Source organism: Gopherus evgoodei, chromosome 1 (assembly GCF_007399415.2).
Source record: "Gopherus evgoodei ecotype Sinaloan lineage chromosome 1, rGopEvg1_v1.p, whole genome shotgun sequence".
In the NCBI taxonomy this organism is placed as follows: Eukaryota; Metazoa; Chordata; order Testudines; family Testudinidae; genus Gopherus; species Gopherus evgoodei.
This window is the reverse complement of record NC_044322.1, coordinates 48201996-48227511: the sequence shown is the minus strand read 5'-3', so window position 1 is coordinate 48227511 and position 25516 is coordinate 48201996. Positions and strand designations below refer to the sequence as shown.

Below are 25516 nucleotides of genomic sequence, written 5' to 3'. Positions count from 1 at the left end.
ACACCCCGATAGCGACCACACCCGTGACAGCCCAGACCCGCAGTGCGCCGCGGCGGCGCAGCCTCGCTCCGGGCTAGCGGGGCGCAGGGCGTACAAACGGAGCGCCCTGCCCAGCGCCCAAAAACCTCCACGTGAGGGATGGGAACAGCTGACAGGCGGTCACGTGATTCTCAGGGCAGCTGGGATCGCTGCGATAGTGGCGCAGAGGGAGCAGGCTGCTGGCGGGCGGTTCCAGTTCCGTGTGAGTGCCGGGTTCGGGCGGGGCGGGGCTGGGCTGGGCTGGGCAAGGGGCGAGCCCGCCTGCGGGTGGGGAGCGGGGTGAAGGGTCCTCTGTGCCTGGCTGGGGTGGGGGGACTCCCTGGTGTTGTGGGGCTGGTGCGGCGTCAGTTTCTTCTGCTCCTGTGTCGTTCTCTGTCAGTTGTGGGGTCTCCTCCCTGGGCAGACCCTGCATTTGTTTATGGGGGGCGGTTTCTAGCTGAGACCCAGTGGAGTTGGGGGTTACTTCCCCCACATTTGTGAGTTGGGAGCCCCTAGGTGCCATTGTGGTCACGGACCAGCTCCCTCCTGCTGACTTGTCACCCCTCCACTGCCAGCCCCAGTACACACGGATTAACATTGGAAGTGGTAGGCACACCCACCCAGAGACTTGTGGTGGTCACTTATTTTATAAACATCAGGACAACAAACTGGTAACTGACCTGACCTCACGCATCACAAAACAAATCTGCAAGTCACTTTATTAACTGACATTGCCAACATTTTTATTGACTTGAAACACAGAACAAAAAGTTAATAAAGCCAATTATATATTAAAAAAAAAAAAAGGCCCCAGAGTACAGGAAAATTAAACGTAACTTTGAAGTTGCACAGTTTCTGTTTGTTAACACAGGTTCATTTTTTAGCTTTTTCACCCATTCCCAAAAGGTCTGCAGATACAACTGACATGTTTAAAAGTACCTGTATGATTTGAAAACTTATACCAGAATAATGAAACAATCATTTAAAAAAATAATCTTGCAGTTTTACTTATGTAAGCAGAGTCAGGATGAGAAGGGTTACACTTACACAGCACAGGTCTTAAATTCCTGTCTAATACTGATCCCTTGTTTTGGCTTAAGTAACTTTGCCAGACTTCTCTCCTAAGCGTTCCCATGGGAGTTGTGATGCCTCAGCACTGCAGAAAACCAAGTTATCTAAAGCTGAGTACTCAAAAATTAGTGAACACTTCTGAAAACTTCAGTAATAATGGGAATAGTAAAATTGATTTACCTCATGTAGGTGTTGGGAGTATATTAGTACTGAATTGCATTGAACCATAGAGATGTTTGAAAATCTAGGGTCCGTACCAGCTGTGTTAAATGTTTGTTTGGTGCTCTCAAACTGACACTGAATGGATAGAGTATTTCACTGAAACACAATAAGTTAACTAAAATGAGCTACAGCTTCATAGGTAATCTAGAATGAAAGCTCTTCTCAGAATGGTTTGAGTTTTGAAAATTTTTTTTTTTTTAGAACTGTGCTTTGCAGTTTGGAGTGGGAGTGGTTCATATCTATCTGTCAGACTTGCTGCTAATAAAAGAGAGAAGATTAATGATGTTTGTTCTGTAACTTCTTTCCATGATGACAGCCAAATCTGATGGCAATTTTTTATATCAGGCTCAGTTTACTTTGTAATTACCCAACCTATAGGTAATAGGAGTGTCAGTCCTACTAAAGGCAGTGCAGATGAAGTCAAGTGAGTCATGTCATTATTGTTTCTGTGGTTTTAATCTCAAATGGTGATGGAAAGTGGGAGATGGACTGTGATTTAAAAGCCTCCTAGAAATAGTGGACAAGGGGGATCCAGTGGACATAGTGTACTTAGATTTCCAGAAAGCCTTTGACAAGGTCCCTCACCAAAGACTCTTACGTAAATTAAGCTGTCATGGGATAAAAGGGAAGGTCCTTTCATGGATTGAGAACTGGCTAAAAGACCGGGAACAAAGGGTAGGAATTAATGGTAAATTCTCAGAATGGAGAGGGTAACTAGTGGTGTTCCCAAGGGGTCAATCCTAGGACCAGTCCTATTCAATTTATTCCTAAAGATCTGGAGAAAGGGGTAAACAGTGAGGTGGCAAAATTTGCAGATGATACTAAACTACTCAAGTATCAGAAGGGTAGCCGTGTTAGTCTGGATCTGTAAAAGCAGCAAAGAATCCTGTGGCACCTTATAGACTAACAGACATTTTGGAGCATGAGCTTTCGTGGGTGAATGCCCACTTCGTCAGACATGATAGAGGTATATAAAATCATGAGTGATGTTGAGAGAGTGGATAAGGAAAAGTTATTTACTTATTCCCATAATATAAGAACTAGGGGTCACCAAATGAAATTAATAGGTAGCAGGTTTAAAACAAATAAAAGGAAGTTGTTCATACAGCGCACAGTCAGCTTGTGGAACTCCTTACCTGAGGAGGTTGTGAAGGCTGGGACTATAACATTGTTTAAAAGGGAACTGGATAAATTCGTGATGGCTAAGTCCGTAAATGGCTATTAGCCAGGAAGGGTAAAGAATGGTGTCCCTAGCCTCTGCTCATCAGAGGATGGAGATGGATGGCAGGAGAGAGATCACTTGATCATTGCCTGTTAGCTTCACTCCCTCTGGGGCACCTGGCATTGGCCACTGTCGGTAGACAGATACTGGGCTAGATGGACCTTTGGTTTGACCTGGTATGGCCGTTCTTATGTTCTTAGTATGTTTTGAGGAGGAATTGGGAGGAAAAGCTGGTGCTATGGCCCCCTGGGTCAGGAGAGAATTCCAGTTAATGGTACAGTATGGGAAAAGCCTGGAGAACAGGAGTAGTAGGACCCAAGGGGGTGTATTAGTCATCATGCTGCTTGGGTGGAATGTGGGGGTTGGGAGAGAAGTAGTGTGAAGAAATTATTTAGGCATGAGCCTGCTTGTAAACTGTCAGATGTCAATTGTATTGGAATCCTTAAAGTTTTCTATTTACATGATCATAAGAATTACCATACCCAATCAGTCCAGTGGTCCATCTTGTCCAGTACCTGACAGTGTCTAGTATTAGAAGCTTCAGAGGAAGCTGAAAGAAATCCTGCAATGGACAGTTAAAGTTTAACCTGCTCATAGGAAAAGTTTCTTTCTTGTTCCTGTCAGTTAGTGATTGGTTTATACCTTGGAACATGAGCGTTTAAATCTCTAACTGTCTGCCTAATGTAATTGAGTCTAATGGCCTGTCTAATGTAAAACTGGATATTCTCAGTCACAGAATGGACTAAAACTTTTTTGAATCTTACTAACCTCTTGGCTTCAAGGTAACATAAAGAATGACTCTACTGTGTCAGACCAAAGTGCCAGATGCTTCAGCAGGATGAACAGAACAGGGAAATTATCAAGTAATCCATCTCTTATTGTCCAGACCCAGCTTCTGGTAGTCTGAAGTGTAAGGGGACCCACAGTATGGGTTTATGTCCCTGACCATCTTGGCTAATCGCCATTAATGAATTTACCTAACTCTTTTTTTGAATTCGGTTATTCTTTTGGCCTTCATAACCTCCACTAGCAATGAATTCCACAGGTTAACTGTGCATTGTTTGAAGAAGTGCTTCCGTATGTTTTAAATCTGCTTTCTAATTCTAATATTTTTTGAGGTAGGGCAGCCAGAATTACGTGCTGTATTCAAGGTATGGGTGTACTGTGGATTTACTATAGTGGCATTATGATATTTTTCTGTCTTATCTGTCCCTTTCCTAATGTTTTCTAACATTGTGTTAGTTTTTTTGACTACCATTGCACTCTGAGCAAATGTTTTCAGAGAACTATCCACAGTGACTCCAGGATCTCTTTCTTGAGTGGTAATAGCTAATTTAGACCCCATCATTTTGTGTGTGTGTGTGTGTGTGTGTGTATATATATATATATATATATATATATATATATATATATATATATATATATATATATATATATATATATATATATGTGTATATATATATATATATATATGTATTATAAAATTTGGGATTATGTTTAACAGGGATATTGTCTGATAATGAATTCCATATGTTAATTGTGCACTGCTTAAAATATTTTCTTTTATTATCAGTTTTAAGTTTGATGCCCCAGGGAGGTTGTATAACAGTTGTTGGGTACTAGGTTAGGATCTGGGGAGACATGAGTTCAATTCCATGCTTCATCACAGACTTCCTATGTGACCTTGGTCAAATCACTTAGTCCCCTTGTGTTTCATTTCCCCTTCTGTAAAATGAAGATAATAGCATTTCCCTACATAACAAAGGTGTTGTGAGAATAAATGTATTAAAGATCGTGAGTTGCTCAGATACTGTGGTGATAAGTATGTGTGATAGACAGACCTGGCCTCATACGAGCAGGTTATTCCTTAAGTTTGCTGCCTTCCAATTTCATTGAATGTTTCTTATATGAGAGAGTAAACAGAAGCACCTGATTTTCACCTTCTCTATAATACTAATTTTAAATATCTCTATCATATCCCCATTTACTCATTTCTTCTTTAAACAGGCCCAATCTTTTCAGTATTTCCTTGCATGGAAGCTTTTCCATATATCTTCATGAATAAATCTCGGGCCCAAATTAACTATCTTCTTACAAAAATTTGTTAACTCCCTTGTCAGCAAAGGGAAAATGAAATAGTCATCCTAAGGAAATTAGATCCCATTCCTCAACATGATTTTTAGTTCATGCTTAGTTTAAAGTTTTAAATCCAAACTGTTTACTAGACCCACCTACTAGATTGAGGTATCATATATTGGGGATGTTTTAAAATGATTTTAAGCACAAGTAAAATGCAGACGTTCTGAGATAGGCAGACAGTGTATATGTATACATCTGGAAGTACAGGCACTAAATTGTATCCTTTGGACTTATCATGACATTTCTAGCAAGTCTTTGTTTGCCTAATCTCTGAATTTCTCCCTCCTCAAACTACCTAAGATGGCTTCAGAAGGTGTCCAGTAGAATGGCTTTCCACTGAGCCTCTGGTGCTCCCAGTTCCATATTGTGTGGCTGCACACCAGAGAATGCACTGCTGCCAACAATAGATTCAAAATATAAAATCAATTGACTATTCATATTAACACCATGAATAAAACATTTCTAACTAGTATCACAGTGTGTGGCACTGGTTGGAATCACAGAGCCTGCTGTTGCAGCCCTATTGCTGCACAAGTGTGTGCATCAGCTGCTGTGTAAACAGTGCTTGTGCTGACATTGTAGTTTTTCCTGCAGATCTATTTGCAGTAAAGGGGCAGCAGTAGCAGTAGTGTTGTGGTGCTAGTGCTGTACTCCTATAGACAAGTTAGGGAGCTGATAAAAAAATATTGGATTATATTATTCATTATTTCAGTTTAACTACTGCTTTGGGATTATATTTTATGCCTTTTCTCAGTTAAAAATCATTAGCATAAGAGAAAAGTGAAAACTGAAAGATAAACAAAAAATCTCATAACAGGCTGTGGCCTTGTATGTGAATCCACTCAGTCATTCTCACATGGAACCCCACTGACCTCAGAATGGGTCTCATTGTAAAATTTAAAACAGATTTTTAAATTTTGACCTAAAGAAAACGAACCATCCTCATGTGGAATTTCTCTCCCTCCAGTCCATCCTCACATTCATTTACTTTGTTGTCCCCCTTCTACCGGTCTCCTAATCTGTTCCCTCTCCTTTCACTCACAGTGGATTTAAATCTGCAAACAGAAAACATTCATTTATTTAAATGATTATAATTATTTCTAGGGTGATCAGATGTTAAGGGGAAAATATTGGGACCACCACGGGGAGGCCGTGTGTGGGTTTTGTTTTTTTAAACCACTCACCCGTCCGAGAGTTCGGTGGCAATTCAGCGGAGAGCCCTTTAGTTGCGGACAGTATTTGGCGGCGGGTGCTTCTGTCTTTGGCGGCAAGGTTTATTACCCACCGCCGAAATACCACCGAAGACCGTCCGCAACTGAAGGGATCTCTGCTGAATTGTCGCCAAAGACCAGGAAACAAAATATCAGGACAAATAGCGTCCTGACCATGCTCTGGTCAGGACGCGGGACAAACTCCTCAAAATTGGGATAGTCGACGTCTGGTCACCTTAATTGTTTCCCATTTGTTCTTTAAATTATTTTTCCAAAGAAAAGTTCATTGTCACTGGTTGATAAACCATTAAAACATATTGATTTGATTATTCAAACTAACTGTAGCCTGGATGTTAGCTGTGGTACTTTTTTGCTAACCAGGAGAATTAACTACAACTATATACATTTATTTAGGCAATTACATAACTTAATTTAAATTCTTATTTCTGTTGTTGTTGTTTCCATTATATTAAAACGGTGCATCTTATATTTCTTATTTACTAGATAATGAACTATTTATTCATGATTTGTGTCCAGCTGAATTTGGATGGAAAATGGAATTCAATTTAAAAAGCAAAAAGAGCATTTTGAAGTATTTTTATTGGTTGGGAAAAATCTGGTATTTTCATTTAATCTCTAATTGTTGAAATTTACAGGAGAGGCTATACTCTGAAGAATGCTAGATGACTGAATAGTCTGCAAAACTGAAAACAAAAGTAATTAACCCAAAAGCACAACAGAAACTGAAAGACTGCCATTTGGAAAAAGGTAAAGACCAATTTTTCCTCCATTATAAAGAATGAAAATGAAATAAATGACTTTTAGTGTCATATTTATAAAGCTTGACCTCAAAAGTTAAATGTTCTTCCCCATAACATTTAAAAATAATCTTTAACTCATTAAATGTTATGAGGAGGACTCATTAATTCAGCTCATCATTTTTTATGTCTTTGAAATATTTGATAAAGTAGAGTGAGTGTAGGCTTTCACATAAGTTGCTGTCAATTCAAATTTAATTTTAAATACATTTGTTTTTAAAATAAATACTTAACATAAAATGGATTTTTATTTAAAAAATCCAAATATTTAATTAAAAAACTTATCCTGCTTGTTGCTGCTGTTAAGGATTTTTAAGACATCCAAATGTAGTATCAGGAGTCTGTGCTCTCTTCTGGTGCTTAATTTTTGGACCAGTAATAATTGACATAGACAATTTACAATTGCAGGAACTGAAACCCAGCAGGACCCTCCAAATCTTTGAGTTCCCTGGATGATGAGGGTGCACAGCACCTTGCAAGGTCACACATTAGCTAACTTAAACAGTTGATTAGTGTAAAAACTGAGGGTCTAGTTACAGTATAAGCAAAGACATTGTAATGTGAAGTACAAAATGAACAAATTGATCTTGTTCAGAATGTTATATCCAAATTGGACATGTAAAAACTTCTTATAAAATAATATTTGTCAGTATACTAAACCTATCAGCAAGAGAAATGAAACTAGTTTTAGAAAACATACATTGCAGCTATTGTTCAAAATATAGTGTTGCATTCTGTTTTGAGTTGCACTTCTTTGTTTGTGTATCTTTCTGCACTTACCAAGAAGTGCTGAGTTGACCTAAATGAAGATAGGGAACCATCATAAATTTTTAGTAATGGAGGGTCTGTGTATTTATATCCATTGGAAATACACTTCTGTCATTATAAAATATTCTGGAACATAAACCCTTTCCACAGTTTTTCTCTCTTTTTTAATAAGTAAACACCTCTGTGGTATAAACTCCTCATTTAGGATTAGTCAGACCTGATTAATACAGGATGAGAGTCCTCAATGAGCTGGAATCTTATTTGCTAATCCAAAGGCTAACCAGAAATGTTAATAGAACAGATCAGACCCTGCACCATGCAGATAGATACTTTGGAGCTAAGACGATTTCGAGTGCTCTGTAAAATTTATTATCCTGGTTTGAACAAACAAGTTTTATTTTATAAGAAGTGTCTTTTAATTGACTGCAAACAGTTCTTAGTGGATGCCTAGAAGGATCAGGAAGGTATGCCTACACTTAGTCATGTTAACACTGTGTTCCAATTTGCAGTCATGGAACAAGAACAGGATCCTGCTATTCTAGAAGATGCAAACATTAAAGCTATTAAAGAAGAGTTCAAGAAAGCCTTTCTCTTTGTCAATAAAGGACTGAATACAGATGAATTGGGTCAAAAGGAAGAAGCAAGGAACTACTATAAGCAAGGACTTGACCACTTGCTTAGAGGAGTTAGCATTCCATCACAGGGTCCTGAATGTACAGGATCCCAGTGGGACTCTGCCAGACAAATGCAGCAAAAGATGCAAGAGACTTTACAAAATGTTAGAACTCGGATGAATATTCTAGAACAAAATACCCCTGCAATGCAAACTAATGCCATCACAATGAATGTGCCTCTAGAGGAGCCCAAGTTATACCCAGTGATTCCCACTAATGAAAAGCCAGAAAGGCCCCCTGCACCTTATTCTCTCATTCCACTATCTGCGCCGCCTGCAGAAAATGAAAATGTTGCAACTACAAGCAAAGGGCAACTTCCAGCTATGAGTCCTTCATCTCCAAAAGCTCACTCTCTACCACATGAAGCTCCTCCTGTGTATACCCCTCAAGCTACTGATGGACACTATACTGTATCTTACGGTACAGACTCGGGGGAGTTTTCATCAGTTGGAGAGGACTACTACACAAAATGTACTCAGCCACCTGCCCTTGAAAGTCTAGGAGTAGATGCAGATGAATTGATCCTGATTCCCCAAGGAGTACAGATATTCTTTGTGAGTCCTGATGGGCAGGTTAGTGCTCCTTCGTATCCTGGATACCTGCGCATTGTGAAGTTCTTGGACACTGATGGTGCAATGGCCCAGAATCGTCCCCCTGCGTTTCTTCAGGTAACGGTGTGGTGTTTAACTTTAGAATACATTGTGTCTGTTATCAATTTTTGCATACATGCTAGAACTTTGTAATCTGAGCCATTTGGGCTCCTGCACTTCTAAGCCAAAACCTTCTCTTGTCTTTACTTTGAAAGAACCTGTAGCTAGTGAAAGAGCAGTTCTCTGTACATTTATTGTATGCATAGATGCCACTAAAACATGCTGTTGTGTCTGTGAAGAAATAGCTCTTTTGTCTGAGAATTCTAGAACACCAAATGTTTCAACGGATTGCTCATTTGGAATGGGTTGGCTTTTAACACTTTTTTGATCTTATAGAACTCGTTTTCCCTTTCCTCAGATAAATTTGACCTATTGAATGATATATTGGCATTAACTGAATCTGTGTATAAAGGGTCAGCTTAAAATGGACTTAAATACTTAACTTTCTAACAGCAAAGAGTCCTGTGACACCTTATAGAGTAACAGACGTTTTGGAGCATGAGCTTTTGTGGGTGAATGCACACATCATCGGATGCATGTCCCACGAAAGCTCATGCTCCAATACATCTGTTAGTCTATAAGGTGCCACAGGATTCTTTGCTGCTTTTACAGATCCAGACTAACACGGCTACCCCTCTGATACTTAACTTTCTAGCTGACCATGCCAGTGTGGTTTACTTGGATAACTACAGTTCTGAATTTGTGGTGTATGTCCAACCTACTTATGTAAACTAGGGATGGAACTGACTTTTTAGGTTATCTAGTCCATTTTCTTGCCAGTGCAGCATTGTTTCCTTGTGTACGTTTAGTACTGTTTTTCCAGCTTGGTTTCCAACTTCAGTCTCTTCTTTTGAGAGCTTGTTTGTTTGGATCTCCTTATCCTTGTCTACAAGAGGGATGTATTCCCACCACTGGTTCTGCTCCACAAGTGTTAGCAGCACTAGAAGCTCTATACAGCTCATTGGCATCCATGCCCATTCTTTACACTGTGTCATGTAAACCTGTTCTGATTGGAGCAGAATGCCATATGGACTGTAAATCTAGCACCTGTTTGGCATAAGGCTCCCTCTACTGCTGATGCTGTGTTTCCTGAGGCTCACTAAAAGGCTGCTATGCTGTGTGATAGCCTTGTGGAAGTGAATTTTATTTGTTCCTTATTTAACTTTGGTGGCAGTCTATTGAGACTGTGTCCCAACAATACACTTTTCAGGGTCATTTGAGACTCTTTTAATAAAACAACATGGGAACCTTGGAGTCTGTGATGCTAATCTGTACAGATCCTTTACCCTTCAACTGACAGTACTTTTGACGTATCAGAAAAAGCATGATTCTTCAATTTATACAAACAAATGTATTTGTCATTTTCAGGTTTGTGATTGGCTGTATCCTCTTATGTGCAACCAGTCTCCTGTTCTGTGCTGTAATACTGGAGTCTACATGTTCCCAGATTTGATGTCGCAGGTGCCAGGATCCCACGTGGGAGTAGTGCTATCTTCAGAACTCCCAGCAGCTGACAGAGAGCTTTTTGAAGATCTGTTAAAACAGATGTCTGACCTCAGAGTCCAGGTAAATTCCAGGGCAATAGTTTTAAACCAAGGATAAAAGATGCAACAAATTGTAACTGCATAACAGGCATAACTTTGAGGTCTTATATAAGAGTAATCTGGATCACTCGGTAAGCTGGGCAGAGTAATATGCATTTTAGTACAGCCACATACAAACGTAATACATTTAGAAAAACACTATTGGAGGCAGTATTTAAGGATGAGGGGGACTATATCATGGAAAGCAGTGAGTTCCCAAAAAAGGCTAATATGATTCTCCAGGAAAATATTGAGTAGAAGGGCACTGTTATCTAGCAGTGGTGAGACCATTGCTTGACTACTGTGTCCAGTTCGAATAGAACTTTAAAAAATGATTAGAGAGCTGGAAAGCAAGCTTGAACAGAAGAGTTTTAAAGAGCTGAATCTGCTTAACTTACTGCAGAGAAGGTTAAGAGGTCACTTGACCAGTCTATAAGCACCTACACAGGGAAAAGATATCTGATACTAGAGGACTTTTTTTAATTTAGCAGACAAAGGAATAACAAGATCCAGTGGCAGGAAGTTGAAGTTAGAAGAATTCTAATTTGAAATAAGATGATTTTTAGCAGTGAGGGTAATGAAGCATTGGTAAATCCATCATCACTTAAAGGCTGTAAATCAAGACTGGTTGCCTTTCTAAAAGATATGCTCTTCTTCTTTTACCGCCAAAACTCGAACTCAATAGTGTTCATGAAGGACCCAGTCCTGCAGTGTTATGTCCAGGGAGCCGCCTTTGGCCAATGTAAAATCCTTTTAACCTCAGTGCAGCACTATGTTGGCACAGGATCCTGTATGCAAGGCATTGCAGGATTGAGGCATTACTTAGCAGGGAAGAATAACTTCCTCCAGTACAGGAATTACTTGGTGAATTTCTCTGGTCTGTGTTATGCAGCCGTTCAGACTAGATGTTCATAATGGTCCTTTAATGGCCTTAAAATTCCATGAATCTATTAATTTGCCCTGATATGATGATGCAGGTGCCAAGATCCCATGAGGGAGTAGGATTATCTTCAGAACTTGCAGCAGCTGACAGAGAACATTATGAGGATATGTTAAAACAGATGTCTGACCTCAGAGTCCAGGTAAATTCTAGGGCAGTGATTTTAAACCAATGATAAAAGATGCAAATTGTCATTGAGTAACAAGTGTAACTTTTTTTATAGTGTTTAAAACTCTCACATGGGCTTCTATGGTAGCCGGTGGTGGTGGAGTGCTCTGCAACAAAGGTGAATTCTGGTTCTGGTCTTGCCCCTTAATCTAAAAGAGCTTTGAAATGCTGCAGAGTTTACCCCTTGGGAGGGAGTTCCTTCTGGTTAAGAAAACATCCCAACCCCATTCTGTAATCAGTATGCTTGTGATTACATGATAGCATTGAGCACCCCCTCAACAATATTTGCTAGAAGGATGCTGGCAACAATGAGGGGGGGAAATTCCCAAGGTTCTGCTGTGGGTTATTACTTGTTTAGTGCTGACAGTGAGTCAGCCTGCTTGGATGCAAAGGACCTTTGGAGAAGAGGATGAGGGGGGAAATATTTTAGGAATTTTAAAGAGATATGACATAATTTATTAAAAATAACACAATTAAGAAAGAGGAAATAGATTCCCTTAATTATAATGTGTTCTCTGTAGAACCCCATTTACGGTAGTTTAATTTTTCTCAAAATTGTCAGCCTTCTAACAAGTATTTCTATAAAGGTTCTAATTTTGGTAGAACCGGCTGCCAGATGTCTGTAAACTCAAAATATGTTACCAAATTGTTGTGTTTACTCTGGAGAGTATTGTATATTTAGTGCCTACAACAGGGGTCAGCAACCTTTCAGCAGTGGTGTGCCAAGTCTTCATTTAGTCACTCTGATTTAAGGTTTCATGTGCCAGTCATACATTTTAACATTTTTAGCAGATCTTTCTATAAGTCTTTACATACAACAATAGTTTAGTTATATAGTAAAGTGAATAAGGTTTTTAAAATGTTTAGGAAGCTTAATTTTAAAATTAAATTAAAATGCAGAGGCCCCCAGACCGGTAGCCAGGACCTGGGCAGTGTGAGTGCCATTGTAAATCAGCTCACGTGCCGCCTTTGGCACGCGTACCATAGGTTGCTTACCCCAGGCCTACAATATGCTTAGCACTGTGCAATACATACAAATAGCTAGTCCCTGTTCTGAAGAACTTGTCTAACAGAATGACATGCAAAACATGGAAGAATGACTTAAAAGGTAAAATGCAACAAAACACTGACTTCATGTTTTTAATTAGAAAGTCACTACTTCTGTGACACGAAAGTAGTAGGTGTGGTGGCTTGGCAAATTGTGAGGGCATTCCTTCCTGAGGGATCAACATAGAGAAATGCATGGGAAAGGATTTGGAAGGAGACAAATGGGACATGAAGCCTTGTGTAAATCCAAAAGGGAAACACAGCAAGAGACAGATCTGAGATGTAGGCAGATGCATGAAGGGATATTTCCTCTTGGAATAACATGTATATTTGGATTCAGTATTTACTAGGAAAGTAAAACTTTTTTTTTTCTCTTTTTTTTTAAGTACTTCATAAACTGGTGGTCTTGATTTAATACTAAAAATATATGGTATTCACTATATATTGTTGTGTATTTGCCAGGGGTGGTATTTATCATCAGTGTCCATGATCAGTAAATCCCACTCCCTGACCTTGCAAAATATTGTCTCCCTTCCTCCTTTCTACTAACCAAGTGGCCTAATGTTTGTTGTTGAGAGAATCCACTTGAGACTCTTATAATATCATGGAAGAGTTGAGTATTTCTTGGCTTTCTGTAATGACTGGCTGATCATACTTATGAGCTATCATAAAGTTCTGAGTTATTTCTTTCATTGAGGAGACAGTGCTTTTCAATTTCAAGAATTCTGAGCAATATGCTGAAATAGGATTTGACTGTGAAGCTTTTCTTAGAAGAGCATTTATCTTTAAAGTTGCTGTGTTGGCAACCAACTTTTAAAGACCATTTTAAAGTGTTTTATCAAATCCAAAATAAATGTTAATACTGCCTTGTCTAATTTTAAAAGATTCTAGAAATCATCATCTAAACTTCAGTGGCATTTATAAAATGTGTGTGCACGGGGGAAGCATTACAGAGTCTTGTTTGTTGGCTTCTGAATGTTTAGTTAAATTATTCCCCCCTCCCTTTTAATACCGTACTGATGAGGACATAATTAGCAACTATATGTCATGTCTTAACAAAATAACATGAGTTTTACTCTACATTGCAAAACAATCTATTTTTGCTTTATAATGACTCACTTAAGGAGCTTACAGTGTAGAGGATTAGTCAACAATACAGCTGCACCCAGATAAGTTACTTTATAGTTTGTATGTGTTTTTTTTCTAACAGGTATTTTAATTGTTTACATACAAGACAGTGTGCACATTCAAAAATGGGATCCTATACTGTTATCAAACAATAATTGGTCATTTTCTTGGAGTTGTGACTAATATACTAAAGTCACTGACATGAGAATAGTAGGACAATACTGAAGGTGAATCTCCGCATGCAGATCATACAGATTATGTTGCAATGTTCATCTTCCAGTAGCGTGTTGTTTAGTATCTCTGGCTGTTCAACAAAAAACTAAGAGCTCATCTATTTTTGGACTTCTCTGTTCACCTTACTCCTGCTGTAACAGTCCTGTTCCATGCCCCCATTTTATTTTATTTTGAAATACACTCCTCAGATTCGCCTGTCTAGTAGTATTTTGTTTTGTATTTTTGTGCCTTATTTGATGTTCCTGGATGGTGGTAATGACCATTCTTTTCCATTGGTCCTAGACAAATCTTTTTTTTTCTTTCAGAACTTTAAACAATCCTCTCTTCACCTCTATAGATTACTTCTAGCTAAAGAAGGCAGAGAAAATTAAGGCGAGTTTTTAACTCTACTTAATTTTAACAGTAAATAATACTAGTAAAGTTAAATACCAGGAGGGTCAAAGTAAAGTCCATTACACTGTAAAATCATATTAATGGGGATAGCTCAGTGGTTTGAGCATTGGCCTGCCAAACCCAGGGTTGTGAGTTCAATCCTTGAGGGGGCCATTCAGGGATCTGGGACAAAAATCTGTCTGGGGATTCTTCCTGCCCAAAGAAGGGGGTTGGACTAGATGACCTCCTGAGGTCCCTTCCAACCCTGATATTCTATGATTCTAATCCTATTAATTGCAACAAAATAGCTTTATGAAAAATAGTAGCCAGTCTGGTCTTTGCCACTGCTACCTCTGAGTGACTGACAAACTTTGCAGTCTAATCCAGAGGCTTTAGAATGTTAGAGATAAAGGCAGGTAAAGCAGCCCCCCTTGGCCTGAAGACAAGGCAGCATCATACACCACTCTGCAGTGTTCCTGGCTGTGCCAGTCTGTAAATGGTCCAGCAGCTCAGGGCTTGAATAAATTTCCTTTTTATTTATAAATTTGGGAGGGGAAGAGAAGAGGGAGCAAATTCCCAGCAAAGCTGTGTTTTGTTGTTGCAGCTGGACTGTCTGGGCAAAGAGAGAACAGATGGGGTTGCAGCTCCCATACCTAACAGCAGCAAAGCATTGTCTTCCCTCTTAAAAAAAAAAATAAAATAAAATGGAAAGATGGACATGTTTCTATTTTTTTCTTACATTAAACCCCCAAAATAGAGTTCTCGGTTCTGTTAATTGGCCAAACACTCCAGTTAGTAAGTTTCCACTTTAATTAGACCAAAAAGTCTACATTTTTTGTTTTAAAATGCTTATTAGAAAAGTTTCTAAAAAAAATATTGCTGTGAAAGTCACTGAATCTCTTCCTTGTCCCATAGCAACACGCAGGCTTTCATCCATTCTCTGCTAATTTATCTCAGAAATAAGTAACTTAATCCCAGGTTTTTAAAGATATTAGGCATTGCAACATGCAGAGCAATGTCTAAAGTCTCCTTAAAAGGTCATCAGGATGTAGGAACTTGTCTCTTTTGAAAATGAGGCTTTGGCTCCTAAGTCACTTCAGCTTTATAACACTGAGTGGAGTAACACCTAAATACCTTTTTAAAAATCTTGATCTCAGCTGCTGTGATTAATGGAGACCATCTAAGTACCTAAATAAGATAACTTGGTAGCTTGCTAAATACTTTATTTTCATGAATGTGAATTTCATTCCTTAGGCTTTGGAAGCTTCAAGTGATGTGATTAACCTGGCCCAGACTGTACGCATCCAACCAGAGCCTGAAGGAGGAGAGAGAGAAAGAGAGTTACCTGAGTGGAGTGAGAAAGTAGCCCATGGAATCTTGTCAGGTACTACCAGAATCAGGGATTTATGTTTAATATAATTGTCCTGCTAGTAGTGTTTAAACACTATATTTTGATTTAAAGGCATTGTTGCTGATGAACATTTTGTGGGGCAGGGGAGCTAGATCCACAAAGATTACTTAAGCTCTGTTGCAGTGCCTGACTTTAGGCACCCAGCCACGTAGCTGAATCCATAGCTTTGAGTAAGGCACCTAGATTTCCTGTACAATGCATGGGGAGAGTTAGACGCCTAAAAATTGGGATTCACTATAGATAGCTAGTTTAGGTGGCTCCCCAACTCTGTGCTAATAGGAAATTGGAGGAAGGAGTATGACCTCAATCAAGCTCATTAAAGGGAGTTGGGCACTTAAGTCTGAGTCAGAGGGAGGCGCCTCCCGTCACTCAGGATTCACAGCCTTGAATTCTCTCTTGGACATAGGCTTGACCTTGCCTAAGCACCCTTTTCACAAAAACAGAGGAGAAGATGATGCCCTCTCCCTCCTTATACCCAATAGGCAGGTGGTTAGAGCACCCACCAAGTTCAGTGCCCACTCTCTCTAACTGGAGCAGAGACTTGAACCCTGGTCTTCCACCTCCCCAGGTGAGTGCCCTAAGCACTGGGCTGTAGAGTCGATCTCTCTCTGACTGAACAAATATTTATTTTATACAAAGTGGAACAGCTGCAGAAGCTGAGAGTAGACTTACTGCATAGCCAAGTGGTTAGGGCACACACCTGAGAGCAGGGTGACCTGGGTTACAGTCCCTGCTCCTCTCTGGCAGAGTGGGGATTTTAACCTGGGTCTCCCATTCTGAGTGAATGCTCTAACCACTCAGATATACAGTATGAGGGGCACCACCATCTCCACTGTTTTGTGTGGGGCCTGATCCAGTAAGCATGCCCTAAGACTGTCCCTCTCTGAGGTGAGATTGGTGGGGAACACCTAATCTGAGATCCTACCATGAGTTAGGCACCTGGTGTCAGGATTTAGACAGCTGTGTGCATGCCAACTACCAGCAGAAACTTAGACCCCTACAGGGTTAGATGGTATCTGAGTGGAGGTTCTGAGAATCTAATGTTGGACTTAAGTGCCTAAATCCCTTTGTGGATCTAGCCCTGAATGATTCAAGCCACTGAAATGAAACTGTTTTAGTCCTTTATGATTATATTAGAGAAAACAGGCATCTGATTCTTAAAGAAAAGATAAGCATTCTGTAATGGTTCTGTACTCCAGGTATGCGGTGACAGAAAAATAAATTTGTCTGTTTATAGAATCATGTTTCCAGTACATTAGGCCTGCATTTCTTTGTGCTGTGCTTGCTTGTGGGCTAATGGGGGCAAACTGAGCTGCCCTTGAATGACTCAGTACTGCTTTTTCTAAGAGTGCAGAGTAGTTGTGGGTAACTAACTGTTCCTATGCTCCCAGAGTTCTTTCCTGCTGATCACACCTCCTGTTTAGTGTGTGACTCTGGTGGAAGGGTTAATGAATGCTAATAACACTCAGCTCTCTCCGTCTCTTACTTAACCATGCTGGAGCAGGGTCTATATCATGAAATTGAGGCTTGGATGAGGGTTAGCTAGGTGTGACTGAAATCAGACAAGTTGGAGGTAATGTGGTGGTTGGGGAGGCAGCAGAAAGAAGAGTTGTGGAAATTCATTTGTGCTAGCACCTCTGACTGAGGAAGTACATCTGCCATTTGCAATACTGGTGTGTAATTTAGGTATGTTAGGAGGGAGGAGAAAATACTACCAGAAGTCCAGCCAGTAAATACTACACATAATATAATTTGTTTTGAAGGAGCATCCTGGTTGAGTTGGGGTTTGGTCAAGGGAGCAGAATATACCGGCAAAGCCATCCACAAAGGAGCTTCCAAATTGCGAGAACACATTGAGCCAGAAGAAAAACCTTTGGAAGTAAATCCAACTGTAGCAAAGGGGCTGCATGTAGCAAAACAAGCAACTGGAGGAGCTGTAAAAGTCAGCCGGTTTTTGGGTAAGATGTACTGCATCTGAATTCTGCAAAAAGATGTTGTGTTGTCGGGGTAGGCAACCTGTGGCACGTGTGCCAGAGGTGGCATGCAAGCTGATTTTCAGTGGCACTCACTCTGCTCGGGTCCTGGCCCCTGGCCCCGGGGGGTTCTGCATTTTAATTTTAAATGAAGCTTCTTAAACATTTTTAAAAACTTATTTACTCTCTCTAGAAAGAGACCTTCTAAAAACGTTAAAATGTATGACCGGCACGCAAAACCTTAAATTAGAGTGAATAAATAAAGACTCGGCACAGCACTTCTGAAAGGTTGCTGACCCCTGTAAAATGTATTGAATGTGCAGACTGTAAACACACCCTGTTTGCTCGGGTTTCTGAAGCGCAGTAGCTAGATGAGTTAATGAACTGACCTCCATTTACGGATCACTTGGCTAGTCCTGGTTATCGTTAGTGTGAGATCAGAATTAGCCCCAAAGTATCATACCATATTTGGCCTTTTAGAAAGCAAGTGGGGTGTGTGTGTGGTTTTTGTCCTGTTCTCCCCTCCCCACCCCCATCCAAAGATCAAGCATATTGCTCTGATATATTTCATGGATTTCTGCGATTTTACATTTATTTTAAAATGTTAGATTGGACTCTCCATGTTGAATTAAATGGCTAAAATTGACTGTTACCTTTGGTGACAAAAGGAGCTGGTTTTATTTATTTGTTTAGATGTTAATGTCAGTTTTTAAAGCTTATAGCTGAACTCCTCTTCAACCTCTACAATTATCAAAACATAGAGGTACCAGTATAGAGTGGTGGGGTTTTTGTGTGTGGGTTGGTGTGTGGTTTTTTGTTTTTTTGTTGTTTTCTTCAAAATCTGGGGGCTTAGACATTTCAATAGAGGCCTAATTTTAAGTATGAAGTTAGAAGTGGCCTAGTGTTCAGAGGTGTTGAGCAACCCCAGTGCCTATTGATTTCATTCTCTTATTATTTGCATTATTATGGTAGTGCGTATAGGCCCCAACCCCAACTAGGACCCAGTGAGTTGGGTATTAGTCACCTGGAGGAGCTCATGAAAGTAAGAGACAGTATGTGCCCTCCTGACCAGCTTACATCTATTTAAACAAGGCAGAAAAAAAGGCCAGGAGGTATTATCCCCAATTTACAGATGGGAAACTGAGTCCACAGAGAGTTGCCCCAGATTAAGTTTATGGACTAGTCTACACTAGAAGTGCTACACTGGCACAGCTGCACTGTGTCTGGTGAAGATGCTCTATGCTGAAGGAGACAGCTCTCCTGTCAGCGTAACTACTACACCTCCACAAGAGTTGTAGCTATGGGTACGTCCAGACTACTCGCCGTATCAGCCAGTAGCAATTGATTTTTTTTTTTTTCAGGGATCAATATATCATGTCTCATCTAGGTGTGATATATCGATCCCCGAATGCGCTCCCGTCAACTCAGGAACTCCACCGGAGCGAGCAGCAGCAGCAGAGTCGACACGAGGAGCCGCAGACGTCAATCCTGCGCAGTGAAGATGGGAGTTAAGTCAGAATAAAATACTTCGACTTCAGCTACGGTATTCCCGTAGCTGAAGTTGCGTATCTTACATCAACACCCCTCCTCCCCCACCCAGTGTAGACCAGGCCTATGTCGACAGGAGAGTGTCTCCTCCCAACATAGCACTGTCCACACTGGTGCTTCGATCGGAATAACTTGCCTCGCTTGGAAAAAGTGGCTTTTTCACACCCCTGAGCAACGTAAGTTATATCAACGTAAGTGGTAAGTGTAGACCTGCCCTATGACAGAACTAAGAGATTAACTTAGATGTTGATTTCAAGTCCGGTGCCTTAACCACAAGATCATCCTTCCTCTTTTAATGGGAGGGGCTGCTCAGCATCTCTGAAAATCAGGCCATTTCTATTTAGGTGCCTAAATATGAATTTAGAAGCCTCTTTCTCATGAACAGAATAAAATTGCAACAACTTTAGACTTTAATAGAACTTTGAATTCAACCAAACATATTTTTTCTCCATTTAACAAGAACTTTGAGACTCAATCTGAATACTTTTTTTTGTGTTAGTTGAAGGGGTGTGTTCAATAGCAAGCAGTATTGGAAAAGAGTTAGCCCCACATGTGAAGAAGCATGGGAGTAAATTGGTTCCTGAGTCGCTTAAGAAAGACAAAGATGGAAAGTCCACTTTTGATGGTGCCATGGTTGTAGCAGCAAGTGGAATTGAAGGTAACAAAAATTCTAAATGCATGCTGCAAGCTACATAACTCTCATTTTGCAATGCGTTGGCTTAAAATAAACCATTTGAATATATTTATAGGGTTTTCAACAGTATGGCAAGGTTTGGAAAGTGCAGCAAAATGCATTGCTAATAGTGTTTCAACCGAGACTGTTCGCACTGTCCAGCACAAGTAAGTTACATTTTTATCAGCTTAGTAACTGGTTTGTCTCCTGCTATAAACTAGGATCACGTATGAACAATGGCCAGCATATATGCCTGTTTGTTAAACTTTTAGACTTTACAAAATTATAGCAAATCTTACTGTACAGAATAAAATCTCTTTGCACTAGGTATACAGTAAATGATTTTGTTGTAAGTGAATAGTGACAGGCTTGCCCTCTACCTAAATCTGATTACTGTATATACTCGTTCATAAGTGGAATATTTTTGGTAAAGTGATGCATCAAAGAGCAGGGGTTGGCTTATAAATGGGTCCACACCAAAATGTGGTGATTTTTAAACTCTGTGGAATCATTGAACTGAATATCTAATACATTGTCGTTTGTTTACCTGGAACATTCACGGGCACGGAGCTGAGGGGCTCCCTGTGGCTGCGGCTTGCCATTCCCAGCTGCAGGAAGTGATGCACCCTTATTGGCTGGGAACAGCAAACTGCGACCACTGGGAGCTGAGGGGCTCTGTGCCTATGAATGCTCCAGGTAAACAAAACTTCCCAACCCTCCAGCAGCCTATCCTGAGGGGCTAGGAGCAAAAGTTTTCCAACCCCAGAAATATAGGGTCAGCTTATGAAAGGGTCATACAAGTTTTTTTGCTATTTTTACTTGTGGGGTCGGCTTATAAACGAACAGGCTAATGAATGAGTATATACAGTTGTAACTGAGTAAATGTCCCTAAGGCAGTGGGTTTTCAAACTTTTCTAGGGACCCAGTTGAAGAAACTGTGGTGCTCGTGACCCAGCGCAACTGGAGATGAGGGGTGTAGGGAGGGGCTCAGGGCTGGGGCAAAGAGTTGGGGTGCAGGAGTGAGGGCTGTGGGGTGGGGCTGGGAATGAGGAGGGGTTCAGGGTGTGGGGGGCTCTGAGCTGCAGCGGAGGTTGGGGTGTGGGAGGGGGTCAGGGCTCTGGGCTGGTGATGCATGCTCTGGGGTGGGGCCAGGGATGAGGGACTTGGGGTGCAGGAGGGGTTCCATGTTTGGGGGGGTGTCAGGGCAGGGGCAGGAGATTAAGGCACAGAGTTGGGGTTCAGACTTACCTTGAGCAACTCCCGGTCAGCAGTGCAGCTGGGGTGCAGAGCCAGGCTTCCTGTCTGTCCTGGCGCTGTGGACTGCGCTGCGCCATGGAAGCAGCTAGCAGAAGGTCCTGCTTCTAGGCGGAGCACATAAGTGGCTTTGCCCAACTCTTGCCGACAGGCACCACCACCCGCCCCCCACAGTTCTCATTGGCCAGTTGCTGGCCAATGGGAGTGCAGACCCGGTTCTGAGGGTGGGGGCAGTGCATGGAGCCTCATGTCCCCACTGCCTAGAAGCTGGACCTGCTACTGGCCGCTTCCAGGGTACAGTTTGGAGCCTTAGTTTGGCAGCACCACCAACAGGACTTTTAACGTCCCAGTTGGTGGTGTTGACCAGAGCAACCGTGTGCCTGTCATGCCGCAACCCATTTGAAAAACACTGCCCTAATGGATTTTTTTTTTTTAACTCTGTGGTCTAAATTAGTACAACTTTGAGAGATGTAGGTAGAAATCCTATTCAGATTTTAATGTGTGTATCTCAACATTATTTAAAAAACAAACAACCCTGTCTAGCTAAAATACTTCAAACTTTGAGTCACTTCTAACTCTAGTTGAGTCTTCACTGTTTTGGTTTACCAAAGTTTTTAACAAAAATTCAGATGAAGATGAGATAATTTGGTGTACAAGGAAGGAGTTTCAGCTACAAGTAGGTGCAAAGGAGGACATAGGGGAGTTAAGGAAACTTAAAACATAGGCCTCAGCAGTAGAGAGATTAAATGCTCTGTTCAAAGTTAGGGTGGACATAAATACAGATCTTGCCAGAGACAAGTAAGAGGGGGCAGAAAGGATAGGAGGATTTAGGAGCATGTGGTACTACCGTGATGGGAAGAAAGATGATAGTAGAGAACATCTGAAGAGATGAGAAAATTACAAACTGGGAGATATGAAAAGGAATGTTGGAAAGATGATGACCTAAGGTGAAAGGGTGCAAGTGTTGATCTGGAAAACAATATAGTAGGCATGATCAGAACTGGGAGGTTCAGTAAAGGCACCTAGGTAACAATGGAGTCAGTGACAGATGATCTAGCAGCAGCCAGGTCAAAGAGGTACATGTAAATGCAAACAGATCAGAAGAGCACAAAGAAGCAGGTAAGACAATGAGTAGACAAACAATATAGAATAGAGGTCACTGGTGAAAAGTTAAAGTTCTCTGCATTTCAGACTAGAGGCTGTGGATGTACTCCTGGAATGCATTTTGGGGAGATGGCAAGCAGGTTGGTGATGGGTCTTTTATAGGCAGCTGCAAGAAATGCATTAAGGCTTATGATAGGCTGGGCATAATGCCTGCAGGGGGCATGGAAAGATCATTAGTCTTACACCCTGGATACAATGACATTTCATTTTTTTAACAAGTTTTACTTTATTCTACAGAGTGGGAAGTACAGAAATGTGTTTATAAATATCTGCAAGAGCTTTAAAAATATTAGCAGATATTGCTATTACAGATCTATAGATTAAGCATGTTTCTCAGACATGCCCAAAGGTGTAGGAGTAATCATCAGTCTCATTGGGGCTTGTATTGTGTGTATGTTCCATATGTCACTTTAGTGATGCAGTTTTGATTAGTCAGACTGTTCTGCTACCTGGCTGTCTAATAGTATCTTATGTCTAATGAACTGTCATACTTATTTCTAACAGGAAGTGGCTGGAGGAGCTGTATTAGTACTCTGCTGCCATTTACAATAATTTTAATGTTTGTTTTTATTTTAGATATAAAAATAGGAAACATGGAGATCAGCTATCAACAGCCACTAAGAGTGACAAGCAATAAGTAGCTAAATTTTGCAGTTAACTAAAACTTACAGTATTTGATGATTGAAGATTCCCCCTCATCTCTTGCATTTGGCTCTATCCAAACATGTTTTAAAATCCTACAAGAGATCTTTTTAAGCTGGTTTCAGTTTAGGTGGCAGAACTGTCTTTTCTATAAGACAACTGTAAAAATCAGCATAATGGACGTTAAAGGAACACTGTCAGGTTTCCACCAAGCTACAAGTGTTCTGGACGTGAATGTAGCTGCAGAACTTCTAGCTCTGTTTGGGTGCAAGTTAAGTAAGTGGCCTCTAACTACTTAGGTTCTTATATCAGTGTCCTTCATTCTAGTATCTGAGTGCCTCTTGACACATTTAAAAACAAAAACTCTCTCAGCTGAGGCACTCAAATTTTGAGCTGGGGTGAAGAATCAATTTATCAAATCTTGTATATAGGGCTTAGGAAGAAAGCTAAATTGACTACACTTTGGCATTGGATGTACCATAATCAGTACAGCTACCTGTTGCAGTGATGCTGTGGCAAATTTATTTAGTGTATCAATGGAGGAAATAACTAATCAAACTGGCAAATATTTACTCCTTGCTGTCAACTAATTCTGTGATCTGCAAATTAGACCATAATCATGACTAAGGCTGCTACTCTATTAACAGAGCATATTAAATACAAATGAGGTTTTTTTCTCACTTAGTTTCAGTGCTTGGTCCAGCCCTCAGTAGACAGGGCTGCTCTTCTCATATTAGATAGGAGAACCAAAGTCTGGGTCCTTAACATAATACATTGCCTCCACCCAAAAAACAAACAAACAAAAAAAACAAACAAAAATCTCTCTCTGAGCTGGGTCTTGCAGGAGGCTCAGCCCAGATGGTGAAGCAAAGGTGGTTTAGCACTGCTGGGATTCTGGGATCACCAAGACTCTTTCTGGCCTGCTCTTATTTATGCATGGCGACAATGCATCCGAAGGGGCTGTGTGGCAACTTGGAACAGCTGGATTGCTGAGTGCTCTGGCCATTCCCCTGTGCTGGTCCAATACAGGGATGTGTTATGCTGGCCCTACCTTGCTGGAGAAATTCCTAAATGGGGAGATCTGGTTGCTTACCTGCCTCTTTCGGCTATAGAAGCAGTGTAAAGAGGCTGGAACGCAGCCCAGGACTGAGACCTATCTTTGAGTATGCTGGACTAATACCGCCCCTTGCCAGGATCTTCTGATACCAGGACACTACTGGCTGATGCTTTCCAACTAGTAGAACTACTCTCTCTTCCCATTGTTCTGTCTTCAATTCATCTCACTTCCTTTTATTCACACCTGTAGGGGAACAGTTAGATTTTTTTCTTCGCCCAATACCATTTACACCAGTGGTTCTCAACTATTGTACTGGTTGACTCCCTTTCACATAGCAACCCTCTGAGCGTGACCGCCTCTTATAAATTAAAAACATTTGTTTTTTATATTTAACACCATTATAAATGCTGGAGGCAACGCAGGGTTTGGGGTGGAGGCTGACAGCTTGCGACGACCCCCCCCCATGTAATAACCTCATGACCCCGTTTGAGAACCCCTGGTTTACACCTAACTCCTGGGGAAAAGAACAGGGTCGTAGTTGGTATTCTGACACTTGAAAAGAAAGTTATGGAATTAATAAGCCTTGTGATAGATTAGCAGCCATAATGGATAAGAATTTTCAAAATTTTTAATTTTGATGTTTAAATATTTAAACAAAGTCTGGTCAAACTTGATCTGGATTCTTTCATTGTCTTTGTGCTATGCATAAGCTATTGCTTTGGGAGTGAAGATTTCAAGAGGAGTGAATTGCTACAATCCATAGCTGTATTGTTGTGAAGACCCCATACTGAAACAGATTTACAACCATTTGGGCATGGGTACCAAGGGTTCGCACATAAGGAAAACTGAATGAACAGATGACTTCACTTGTATTAAATTTTAAAATGTATTTTCATATCTACAAATATGATGTTTCTTAAGGTATGGGGATGATGCAGGCCATGCTACAGACAACGCTATGAATTCTGCAATCAATGTTGGTGTGACAGCATTTAACATTGACAACATTGGTATCAAAGCTATAGTGAAGAAAACTGCAAAAGAGACTAGTTATGCTGTGCTGGATGAATATAAAGTACTAGAAAAGGAGAAAAAGGATGGAAGATAAAACATTTAATTTCTCAAAGCCTTACAGTACGGATGTAACTTACTATTTTAAAGTAATGGGATAATGCTAACCTAGAATAAGTATTTATTTTTATAACTGTCTTTACGAAAACTAATTCTTTACATACTTGAGAAAACTGAAGGCATAAAACTAGTGATTTTCTCTGAGTTGAAAGTACCCTTCATTCAGCACTTCTGCATCATGTATCAGTCTGACCACTGGAAGGATATGGATTTGGAATTACATGTAGTACATTCAGGATAAAATCTCCATAATCTATATTTTCAAAAAAGAGTTTAATTAAAATGGAACAGTACCATGAATGGAAATATGAACTTGTCTTGAGTATTTTTGTAACACTGTTTGTAAAGAAAAAGGGTTGGTACTCTGAATAAATCTAATAGGATTCATGGTTTATTAA

The 25516-nt window shown here is 40.5% G+C and overlaps 1 protein-coding gene across 4 annotated transcripts; it reads left to right on the top strand.

Annotated features, from left to right (window-relative positions):
- Window positions 1–80: 80 nt before the first annotated feature.
- SPART (spartin) lies at window positions 81–25516 on the top strand. Of its 4 annotated transcripts, XR_004000505.1 has the most exons (11): window positions 81–241; window positions 6540–6651; window positions 7979–8811; window positions 10162–10359; window positions 11354–11458; window positions 15520–15649; window positions 17440–17634; window positions 19697–19855; window positions 19947–20037; window positions 22865–23206; window positions 24909–24990. XR_004000505.1 is itself a non-coding variant. In XM_030563397.1 (10 exons), the coding sequence occupies exons 3-10, from the start codon at window positions 7981–7983 to the stop codon at window positions 22923–22925; spliced, it is 1770 nt and encodes a 589-aa protein (XP_030419257.1). In that variant the 5' UTR covers window positions 81–241; window positions 6540–6651; window positions 7979–7980; the 3' UTR covers window positions 22926–24317. The 4 variants fall into 4 exon arrangements, 3 of the variants coding, with proteins under 3 accessions (XP_030419257.1, XP_030419247.1, XP_030419254.1); XM_030563397.1 differs by lacking the exon at window positions 24909–24990 and having other exon boundaries at window positions 22865–24317; XM_030563387.1 differs by lacking the exon at window positions 22865–23206 and having other exon boundaries at window positions 82–239; window positions 24909–25516.

Coding starts and splice junctions, on each gene's coding strand:
- SPART (XM_030563387.1), top strand. CDS start 7,981: ATGGAACAAGAACAGGATCCTGCTATTCTAGAAGATGCAAACATTAAA. Junction 8,812..10,161: donor GTCCCCCTGCGTTTCTTCAG/GTAACGGTGTGG, acceptor TGTCATTTTCAG/GTTTGTGATTGGCTGTATCC. Junction 20,038..24,908: donor GTTCGCACTGTCCAGCACAA/GTAAGTTACATT, acceptor ATGTTTCTTAAG/GTATGGGGATGATGCAGGCC.